The sequence below is a fragment of the Lipotes vexillifer genome, unplaced genomic scaffold (assembly GCF_000442215.2).
Source record: "Lipotes vexillifer unplaced genomic scaffold, Lipotes_vexillifer_v1.1 scaffold4, whole genome shotgun sequence".
Taxonomy (NCBI): Eukaryota; Metazoa; Chordata; class Mammalia; order Artiodactyla; family Lipotidae; genus Lipotes; species Lipotes vexillifer.
The window spans coordinates 1941680-1952885 of NW_006785876.1; the positions used below are offsets into that span (position 1 = coordinate 1941680).

The window sequence follows — 11206 nt, forward strand, 5'->3', positions numbered from 1 at the left end:
GGTGGGCCTCCCACTCCCCCTGGTGCCCCACCTTGCTTCAGTATGGGCCCGCCCCTCCCCCCAGACCCCTTCCCCAGCAGTGATGTCCCGCTCAGGAAGAAGTGTGTCCCCCAGCCTTCACACCCACTGAAGTCCTTCAACTGGGTCAAGCTGAATGAGGTGAGTAGCAAGGAAGAGGTCAGTGGATCCATTCTCCTACAGCCTGGGACAGTTAGCCCCATGGATTGATAGCCCGCTATTTGCAGATCTCCACCTTGGGTGCTTTCTTTTGATGTGAGTAAGGGTAGGCACAGTGGATGCAGAAGCTGGGGTTGCTGATGCCAGGCTGTCTATTGGGAAGAGCACAGGGAGGATATGGCTTGGCATGCGGTGATGCTCACATTGGCAGAGCCACCTACAAATGGAATACGAGTGTGCTGAGGGTTACTGGAGTAGTATAGGGCCAAGCACGGGCGCTTTCTAGACGAGACAAGGGCTTGGCTAGAATGTTAAGGATTGGGTTGATTTGAGGAAAAGGGTGGAACATACAGGTGAAGATCTTGGGCCCGGGTCTAGAGATGGTAAAGAGCAGAGCACTGTGTACAGAGGACTGAAATGATGAGGCCATGACAGGGTAGCAGGGCAGGGGCAATGAAGAGTCTGATATCAAGGTGTAGCCATTTTGGCATCCTCCCAGGGGAAGGTACAAACACTTGCTACTTTTCTAGACTGCTCAGCAGTGAGAGGCCTTCCTGAATATTATCCACTAAGAACCATCCATCCCAGGCCCACGTGTGGGAGTTGATTCCTCTGTTGGATTCTCATGAGTGTAGAGTAGAGATGCCCTGGGTCACATTGGGCCCCTGGTAATTGAAGGCCAGTTCCAGCCTGGGCCAAGCACTGCTCTGGTTCTGTGCTGTAAGAGGACTACTGGCTTCATCCTTGAGGTAAATAGGTACAAGAGAACTGGCCTCAGCTAGCCTGATTCACGTTCACCCTCCAAAAACAGTTTGGAGCTGGGACTGATGGATGCCCTCTGACCTTGTTGTATGGGGCCAGGGGACTAATTCTTGGGGAATTCATTACCATACCACTCTGTGAGCTTAACCTAGCTCCAGTGGCGACTTAGAGTGGGAGGAGACACAGGTTGCTAAGTAGGTGGTCAGCTAGTTTGCTAGGTGCCTTCTCCTGGTGGTAGGCCAGCTAGCCCGTCAGTCTGAGGCCTGCTTTGTGTAAAGCTTTCTGCTGGGGGCTGTGATGGATAATAATAAAAGGTGAGACATAACGTTGCCCTGAAAGAGCTTTGGATCTGGCAGTTAGGAAGTGTGTCCAAGGAAACACCCTGAGGTCCTGGGGATGGGTTGCAGGAGAGGTTCTAACCTCTAACCAAATCGGGTTTGGCTCTAACTAACGGTGTGATCCGCAGAAATCATTCGTTTCATACCTATTTGCTTGTCTGCGAGATGATCTCTGATTCCTTCTATCTCTGGTTTTGTTGTCTAAGTGGAAAGACGAAGCATGAATATAGCCCATTCATTGCTTCCTAGGCTTCTGATAACATCTCCATTTGATGTTGAGTTATTCAAATTGTAGAGCCACCTGTTAGCAGCATTTTGAAGGGACGTTGTTCAAGTTCGGAACAACTGCATCACACAGTTCCGCCCTGTGGATACTTCTCTGTGGTCACAAGTCCTGCCACAAAGGCCAGCTGCATACGGGCAGGCAAGGAGCTCTGCAGAACCAAAGGTCGGAGGCGGTGCGGAAACATTCATTGTTCATGATCAGAAATAATAATTTTTTAATTGTAGTTTAGAAAAAAAAAGAAAGAAAAAGAATTTTGTTTTTGCTCCTGTGCTTACAACTTATAATTGAAGGTTTTAAACACGTAACGAAGGGTTGATTAGGCATCTCAACGATTAAGGAAGGCAAACAAGGCACCTAATGTTTTTGTAAGATTTTCATCTTAAAGAGCTTTGTGCTTGGGATTTTCTCTGGGGTCCAGTAATAATAAAGCCTGTATCAGGGGCCCAGAGCTGGCCGGAGTCTCATTCCTAGACTGGAAAGTCCAGGTTTGATGGAGCACATGTTGAGGAGCCCTTGTGGGAGGTGTAGCAGCAGGGGTGAGGGAGGCAGGGCTTCGAGTCATATTGGTGAACTTATCATCCTATTCCCAGTCTTTCAGTTGCATGACTAAATTCAGGTTATTTCATCATTTGGGCTGTAGTTTCCCAATCTGTAAAATGGGGGTAATTACGATAACCAGATCAAAGTGTTGTTGTGAGAATTGACTTAATACATACAAATTACTTGGAACAGTGACTGACACATAGAAAACCTTTAAAATAAGAATATTAGATGAGTTATTATTAGTGGGACTACCATGTGTGCTTTAAGTGTGTTCTCTCACTTAATCCTCCCTCCCATTCAGTCAGGTAGACGTGATTGAGACTCAGTTTCCTCTCATGGGACATGGGAAGAGAAGAGAACCCCTCTGTTTGCCAACAGCTTCACTTAAGGGCTGTCTGACCCCAAACGCTCGAGGAGGGAAATGTAATGAAATGTGTTTTCGAGAAAGAGTTCCCTGGCTTGTAAAGGATGTCTCTAGAGGGGCAGAAGCCCCAGGAATCTAGACTGGGAGTGGTGAGGTCTTGGCCAGAGGGGTATAAAAATTCAAGAATGATTGTATGAGGTGGGCGCATCTTTAGGATGTAGAGGCTGTTAGGAATGGATGTACATCTCTCTGGCCTCAGACCTCAGCTGCACCTTCAAGAAGGGTCGCAGGTCCTTCTGGTGACCGTGGCGAAGCGAGAGTGTTTGGGAGACAGTGAGGGGGATCCTGGGTTGTCTGTTGTCTCAGGGGAAACTCTTCCGGATGTTGAACATCCAGCTCTGTCATTCGAGCCCTTTTCCTTCTCATCCTGGCCTCGCTGAGAATAAGAGCAGTGGGAAGCTTTACCTCTACGGGCCTTCCCTCTCCACCCACCTCCACCCTGGGTCTAGATTTAGATGGAGAATGAGTTAGAAGTTCCCCCTCCCCGCCTGCCCCGATCCGATTCCCCTTCCCATCTTCTTTCTGTCCAGGAGTCTGGTTCCTCATCCCAGCCCCCTTTCCCTGACCCACACATGCTCCTCTACACACACACACGCACGCACACACACACACAGAGACACACACACACACACAGACGCACACACACACACACACACACACACAGACACACACACACACACACACACACAGAGTGGTTGTTTCTGCCATGAGAAGAATGCGTCTGTGTTGGGTTTGGCCGGTTGCCTGCATCCCTTGCTGCTCCGAGCTTCCCAGCCCAGCATTCCACGAGAGGGTCCCTGGCCTTAAGAAGGCCACAGGAATGTCCCCACCCGCCCTGCTCTGGCCTCGCCTCCCCTCTCCAGAGTTTAAGAAAATAAAAGTGAGTGAAGGATACGTTTCTCTCTCGGAGCCTTGCTGAGGGTGATGGAGGGAGGAGGCATCGGCATTAGGAAGGTCCCCGGCTGCCCCCAGGCAGAGGGGGGTGGGGGGGTTCTAATTTAAAGGACAGTGAAGCTCTGGACGAGGTGAGGGGTCCTGGGAGGGGGACTCTCATCTTGGCCCTCGAAGCCATTACTGGGATGTTACAAGACCACTAGGACATTCCTGGCGTGGCCACCAGCTCTTCCCCAGATCCCCGGAGTGGGGTTCAGTGCAAGGGTCCTACACAGAGGTGGGCAGTGCCTGAGCTGAGAGACCTTGGAATGTAACCCCTGGGTCCATTCCAGCTATGAGGGATGGGACACCCTCTGACCAATGGGAACTTGTGGCGGAGTCTTGCTGGCCTGAGCGGTCACTAAAAAGGGGCCAGGATGTCCCAGCCTTTGGCATTCGTCCACTTTCTGGGAATCTGGGAGAGAAAATGACCACCTGAGATACAGGAAATACAGTCAGCCCTGAAGAGTTGAGGATCCCAAGTAGGCGTGGGCACTCTCCCTCTGAGAACGCTGGTTTGGTTTGGTTTTTCTGGAAGGAGTTTCATACCCTCCTTTCATACCTGCCCACCCATCACTCCAGCACTCCCTTGATTTCTGGACCGTGCTTACATGTAGCCCCAGGTGAAAAGGAGGACAAAGAGACTGTCTGTGGCCTCTCCCCTGGAGCAGAGGAGGGGAGGGGGAGGAATCGACCCCCTTCTGAAGGTCTGCGAGCCTGGCTATGGGCCTGTGGGCACCTGGGGGACAGGTGGGGTTAGGGAGGCATCGCCCAGCCCATCTCCATCACGAAGGAGCTGAGTCAGCCACGGCGTCTCCTCCCTTCCCTGAATCTTAGGAACGTGTCCCTGGCACCATATGGAATGAGATTGATGACACGCAGGTGTTTCGGATTCTGGACCTCGCGGACTTTGAAAAAATGTTTTCAGCTTATCAGAGGCATCAGGTAACACCCTGCCCCCTCTAGCGTCTTGAGTCTTGACTGCACACACACCCTTTGAACTCAGCCCTCAGCCCCTCCCTTCCTCTCTTCCTCCCTCCCTCTCCCTTCCACATATACTGAATTGATTTTATTCTTTATCAGGTACCATGTTCTTTCTGGGGACATAGATATGAGTTAGGGGGGTGCAGTGCATAGGGGGAAACATCCCACTGTATTAGTTTGTATTTGCACATCAAGTGGTGAAATAATACGTTGTCCATTTCTCTCTTTGGTCTTGGAGCACTGGAGTAGCAGGGCCAGGCCACTGCCGACCTTGCTCTTTTTCTGGCCCTGGGACCTAGGAACTACACCTACAAGGCATTATAACTTTTCCACCACATTTCCGCTATACTTTCATCTCCCAACACTCGCAGGAGTCGAGCAGAGGACGCTAATGTTTCAAGGAAGGTGGGGCTGCTTCAGGTCACACTGCGGGGCTGAGGCTGGGGCTGGCCAAGAGAGGCAAGCCCTGGCTTTGCTCTGCAGACACTGTGTACAGAGGCTGACCAGCAAGCCTGCTCTTCCCGAGGCAGGACAGGGCTTGGTGTCCGGCTTGGTGTCAGGACGCGGGCGCTCCTGAGGCAGTACCTGCTGGGTTGGCCAAAAATGCCGATTCTCCGACCTCACCCTCCCATGAATGTGAGGGCCCAGGAATCTGCATTGCAGAGCTGGGGCCCATCCTCCGAGGTCCAACCTGGGCATTAGCGGCCTAGACGCCTCGGAGCGTTCGCTTCGTCTCTGGCCCGCCTCCCAGGAGTTGTTTCCTCTCCAGGCTGTGCTGTCTTCTTCCATGTTTTCTCCACTGACTTCAGGTTCCAGCCCTGAGGACTTCCCCAGGTGCCTGTGAGTGGGGTCTGGGCCCTCATGGCTCCTGGGCAGAGGCAGCATGTCGTGGCCGGTCTCCCCACTGCTTTCTGCCAAGGCCAGAGCTGTGGATGACCCTTCCTGAGGGCGGGCAGGACCGAGAGCACGTGTGACTGCTCCTGGGCGACTCGCCAAAGGGGTGCAGGGAGGGCGGGGCTCTGGCCCTGCCTTAGGGGTCTAGGAAAACCAGATGGTTGTTTGTTTAACTTAAACGTAGGTGCTCTAGGCCTCTGTTGCTTTAGCCCTAATTCCAGGAAGCCCTGTGCCCATGTCCAGCTGGCATATGGTACAGGCAGCCGCTGTGGCCCGGCTGGGCCAGAAAGAAGTTCTCTGGGGCATTCGTTGCTCCTGTGATCAGTGCTCCCGAGCCAGGGATGGAGGGAGTGTGTGCCGGGGCCATATCAGTCCTGGGCGAGCACACGCCTCCCCCTATTTTGAGAGTCTTCCTCCGGGCCCGGGTTCCAGCCTGGCCCACGCAGTCTCCAGGGCCCTGAGGTAGGGCTACGGTGGGAGCTGGGGGCAAAGAGGGACTCCGGGGTTTAGGACAGGCTGGGCCTGGGGCCTCCCAGTTTGGGGAGTGGAGGGCAGTGAAGACAGACAGCGCCCTGCTCTGCCTCCCCTCGTCTCTCTGAGCCTGCTCGGTCCAGCACCCCATTTCAGGGCTGGGCTCACCTGGACTACTGTCAGTCTGCAGGTCGCCCGGACTCTGGGGTGTTGAATTCACAGCAGCAAGGCTGGAGACCCAGAGCCTGTGCTGCCCTGGTCGCCTCCTCTTTCTGTCTTGGGGTCCGGGGTGCGTGGGACAGGGACGGGCCTATGAGCGTGGTCTTCCCTCTGTGCCCTCTGCGTGTCCTGAGTTAGTGACTTCAACCTCACCCGGGTCGGGAAGGGAGGACCAGGGGTGGGCTCTGCCCCCTCTGCTCCCTTGGAGATCAAAAGACAGACAAGGGGCAAAGGGTAAGGAGCAAATTTCAGGGACGCCTGCTTTTCTGTGTCTCAGTGAATGCAACTTTCACGTGCTTTCAGCTCAAGTTCGGTTGTGGTTGTGTCTCCTCCCCTATTTTGAAAGATGCAGGGGTGCAGGAAGTAACAACTATTCTGAGATTCAGTTACATAGCACCTGGCAAATAGTGAGCAATCTACAAATATTTGCTGAACTTTTTTACTTTATAAGAAGTTAAAGTGCCCTCTGGGCAGATTCCCAGCAGAGGAGCAGGAAGAACTGCAGCTGAGGCCTGGGGTGGGGCAGCTCGGGGGCCTGGTCCGACTGGGGAGTGGTGGTCCCCCTGGGCCCATGGCACTCAGGAGAGGCTGCCTGTCCTCTGCTTGGTCTGGCTTCTCTGTGAGTGCATGTCTGTAGCTCCTGTTCAGTGCTACTTGCAGGTCCCCAGCTCCAACCATGGGGGTCTCACTGGGATGGGGCAGACAGTAGATGCTGAGGGGTCCCCATGTCTTTCCTACTGTTCTTGGGTCCCCAAACCTCTTGGCTAACGTTGTGCATGTTTAATTCTCTATTGGCTGTGGCTGCTACCTGCCTAGGAGCTGATAACTAATCCTTGCCAGCAGGTGAGTCACTCCTGGGGCTCTGGGCACTCCAACTCTTAACCGCTGTGCTGGGCTGCTGCCCTGTACTGGGCCCAAAAGAGAGGGCTTGTCAGTTCTACCTTCTGCCTTTTTACCCATCTTAACAGGGTGGCGTCAGGGAGTGTCCCCAAAGAAAAAGCAGAAATGTAGGGAAGGGAGCTAATGCAAGCAGACCCCTACCAGCAGTGGAGGTGAATGTCTACTGGGGTGAAGAGAAAGCTTCTAGGTCTCGTGTCTTACCCACTAGGCCCAAGGCAGGGCCGTCCTGTAAGACTGCACAGGCTGGGCACTGCACAGTTCCGGGGGCACAATTCACAAGGACAGTGATGTGAGTGGCAGCCCCTGGAGTTGTCCAACCTGGAGCATGTGCTTGTAAGGACCTCCCAAAGGAAGAAACAGTCTCCTGTCTATCTCACCAGGGGCCAAGAGAAGGCCAGGGGATCTTCGATTTCTTGGGAACTGCCCGTTGGAACCCCAGAGGAGAGAACTTTGCAGGGAGTTGTGCGTCAGTTTCCCTACCTCTGAACTTGTGGATGCCCTCCACCCTGGGCACACTGGGCTATGCCTGAAGTCCCCAGGGAGGGGTCCAGGAACTGTGACCTTACAGGGACTTGGAACCAGCTTCTCGTCATAAGATTGGGGAGGCTCTCTGGGTGGGCTGGGGTGGGGGTAGGGGCTGATTGTCTGGGACACAGTGTAGGTCACACTACACAGCCACAGGGGTCAGTCACTCCCCGTCTAGTTTGCCCACAGAGGGCAGTCTCTGATAAAGGGGCTTCTTATTGCCCCCGACCCAGTCTAGCCCAGGGTAAAGCCCCAGAGCCTCCTATTGGAGTCAGATATTAACCACCCTCCTCTCTCTCTCTCTCTCCTGTCTTTTTCTTTCCCTCTCTTTCTTCCGCTCACACCAGGAGCGTTCCCTGCTTGTCACGGGGGTGGCTGCTGGGTGGGGGGTGGGCAGGAAGAGGACTGGGTAAAACACACACTTCACCCTTTCTACCTGGCTTTTGTCGGTTGCAGAAGGAGTTGGGCTCCACGGAGGACATCTACCTGGCCTCACGCAAGGTCAAAGAGCTGTCAGTCATTGACGGCCGGAGGGCGCAGAACTGCATCATCCTGCTCTCCAAGTAGGTGCTCGCCCTGCCTCTACGGCCCCTGCTCCACAGTAGGTTGCAGGTGGGAGGGACTGGGTCCCCAGGAAGCAGAGGCCTGAGCTGGGGCTAGAGAGAAATGTGATGGAGCTGAGTGCCTGGGGGAGAGAGGTGCCTGGCAGAGGAATGGGGTGATAGCAGTCTCTGGCCTCCCCCCATCTCCTGGCTGTCCCCTGGGGCGGCAGGGGGCCCCTGATCTCGAACCCTCTCCCGGGAGCCCATGTTGAGCAGCAGTGAGGGGCTCTGCAGACAGGAAACTGCCCCATCACGAGGCCCCTGACCAGCCTGGTCAGCGTCTGGCAGCGGAGTTGCTCTAAGCCCACGGAGGGCCCCGCTCGGCTCAGGCCACAGAGCAGCATGATCTCAGCCCCCAAGCATTTCCCGCGGCTGCAGAACAAACAGGGCAGTATCTGCACTAACAGCATAGCTTCTGTGCGGGGCCTCCCGCCGGAGCCGGGGTCAGAGGTCCCCGCCTCCCATACTATTCTCAGCACTGCCCCAGCTGCCCCGGGCCGTCCATCCCCGCTTTCCTCCCCACAAGGTCCTAAGCCTCAGTTTCTCCCCCTTAATGCTTCCCCAGGGCCTCCCAATGGGTGTGCATCTGGAGGGTGTGTGTGTGTGTGTGTGTGTGTGTGTGTGTGTGTGTGCGCGCGCGCACGTGTGTGTAGGGAGTTGCTTCTCCCTCTCCCAGACGGCAAGACGTGTTGGAACAGCTGTGTGGGACCCGAGGCGCTGTCGGAAGACTGAGACCTGTTCTGTCTTGAAGGAAACAGGAAACTGCCCCCTTAGTGACCTGCCCATATTCCCATCCTCCCGTGGAGATGCCGTGGGTATTTCCGGCATGGGGAGAGGGATCAGAAACTCCTCGCCCTGTCTCAGTCTACACTGAAGATGGCGCTCCCAAACGTCCCCATCCTTTAGGATGGAGACTCAAGCAAGAAAGCAGAGACTCACGTCTCTAGAGACTAAAGTATCTCAGGATTGAGTTATACAGTGAACCGTGTGAGTTTGGTCTGAGAAGGTCTTTGCTGTCAAATGTAAGCGAGAGAGGGAAGGCCCGGGCTCCGGCTTCTGAAGGAGAAGTTCCGGGCTCTGTCCTGAGCAGAGGGGCCAGGCCAGGCTGCTCAAGGTGGGGGTTTTGCCTTAGGTTGAAGCTGTCTAACGAGGAGATCCGGCAGGCCGTCTTGATGATGGATGAGCAGGAGGACCTTGCTAAGGACATGCTGGAGCAGGTGAGGCCCCTGAAACTAGGGGCTGGCCGGACCCCTTCCTGACGGCCCCCAGGGAGGCCGAGTCTCTCAGGTCAAGGAGAAATCGGGCTGGGGGCTGGAGGAGTGAGGGAGAGGTTTATAGAAACTTCCCTGGGCCAGTCTTCCTGAGGAGAGACCAGAAAAGGCTGCATCTTTTTTCAGGGGATTGAGGCCCCCAGAAAGGAGATATGAGGAGTGACCCCCGCCCCACCCTGCCATGGGCCTCAGGGCAAAGGCAGTGACCGATAACAGTATCTCCCCCAAATCTCTTCCACATCAGTCCGTTGTGTCCTCCAAGAGAAACCCAGAAAACACCAAGCAAAACCACCATCAACTGGACATTAAAATAAGAACTCCGTCGATCAAAAGGCACTATTACTAGAGTGAAAAGGCAAGCCAAGCTTTAGGAGACCTTTGCTTTATGTATAGATCACAAAGATCTCACATTCAGAACAAAGAACTTTACAAATCAGTGAGAAAAAAGGCAAACAACTTAAAAATGAGCAGAAGACTTGAATAGGTAGTTCATGAAAGAGAATTTCCAAATGGTTCAATACTATCAGTCATCAGAGAAATACGGTAAATCACAGTAAGGTAGCACCGTCCACCCGCCTAAATAGCTAAAATTGAAAAGGCCAACAGTGCTAGGTGTTGGCAAGGATGTGAAGCAACTGGAACTCTCATTGGGTAGAACCGTTTTGGAAAACGATTTGGCAGGACACGTACCTATCTTAGTGCCCAACAATCCCACTGGGTACAAACACTAACTATAGGAATATTTATAACAATTTTATTTATAAAACCCCGCAAACTGTGAACAACTCAGCTGTCCATCAGTAGGAAAGTGAATAGACTGTGGTATATTCCTACAATCGAATAGTGCTCAGCAATGAATAAAAAAATGGATTACCAATACCTACGTGGAGGAGCCTCAGATGTTATGTTGAGTGAAAGAAGCCAGACCCCAGAGAGAACACACTGCATGAGTCCATTTGTATGAAGTTCAAGAATAGCCAGATTTTATCTAAGGTGATAGAGTTCAGTTGAGAGGCTACACTGGGGGATGGGGGTGGCTTGGCTTACTAAAGTAGCACAAGGGAACTTTCTATGGGGATGGAAATCTTATTTTAATCTGGATGGTGGTTCAGTGGGTGGATGGTTTTGTCAAAATTGATTGAATTGCACATTTAAAATGGATGCATTTTATTTTATGTAAATTATACCTTAATAAAGTTGGTTTAAAAAGAAAAAGATCGGGCTTCCCTGGTGGCGCAGTGGTCGAGAGTCCGCCTGCCGATGCAGGGGACACAGGTTCGTGCCCCGGTCCGGGAGGATCCCACATGCCGCGGAGCGGCTGGGCCCGTGAGCCCCGGCCGCCGGGCCTGCGCGTCCGGAGCCTGTTGCTCCACAACGGGAGAGGCCGCAACAGTGAGAGGCCCGCGTACCGCAAAAAAAAAATTTAAAAAGTAAAAGAAAAAAAATCATTGAGCTGTACACTTAAGAAAAAGTACACTTTACTGTGGGTAAGTTATATCTCAATTTTAAAAAGTAAAAAAAATAAAAAGAAGGAAGTCTAGAGCTGGGTGTCCTGTGTCCCCTTGGGGCAGGTGAAACATAAACCACCCCCATGAGCATGCACCTCTCTTTTATGGGGGGCCCTCCCCATCTTGAGCCTGGTCAGTGTGTGGGCTTCCATGGGCTGCCCACCCCCCCTGTCGGCTTCTCACCTGTTTCCTGTCTGACCTTCACCTGCTCTTTGCAGCTCCTCAAGTTCATCCCAGAGAAGAGTGACATTGACCTCCTGGAGGAGCACAAGCACGAGATAGAGCGGATGGCCCGTGCGGACCGCTTCCTCTATGAGATGAGCAGGTCGGGGGCAGCAGGCGCGGCCAGGAGGGGGCTGGAGCCGCGCT

The 11206-nt window shown here is 53.5% G+C and overlaps 1 protein-coding gene across 4 annotated transcripts in view; it reads left to right on the plus strand.

The window, feature by feature from the left end:
* The window catches only part of DAAM2 (dishevelled associated activator of morphogenesis 2), a 46040-nt gene that overhangs the window by 25606 nt on the left and 9228 nt on the right, over positions 1-11206 (plus strand). For 3 of the 4 annotated variants that reach the window (XM_007458179.1, XM_007458177.1, XM_007458178.1), the window contains exons 14-18: positions 1-159; positions 4301-4408; positions 7913-8019; positions 9191-9275; positions 11056-11162. The exon at positions 1-159 is cut by the window's left edge. In XM_007458179.1, the coding sequence (XP_007458241.1) occupies positions 1-159; positions 4301-4408; positions 7913-8019; positions 9191-9275; positions 11056-11162 (566 nt within the window). Of the gene's footprint in view, positions 160-4300; positions 4409-6999; positions 7147-7912; positions 8020-9190; positions 9276-11055; positions 11163-11206 lie in introns of all 4 variants that reach the window. The other variant, XM_007458176.1, reaches the window with a different exon arrangement.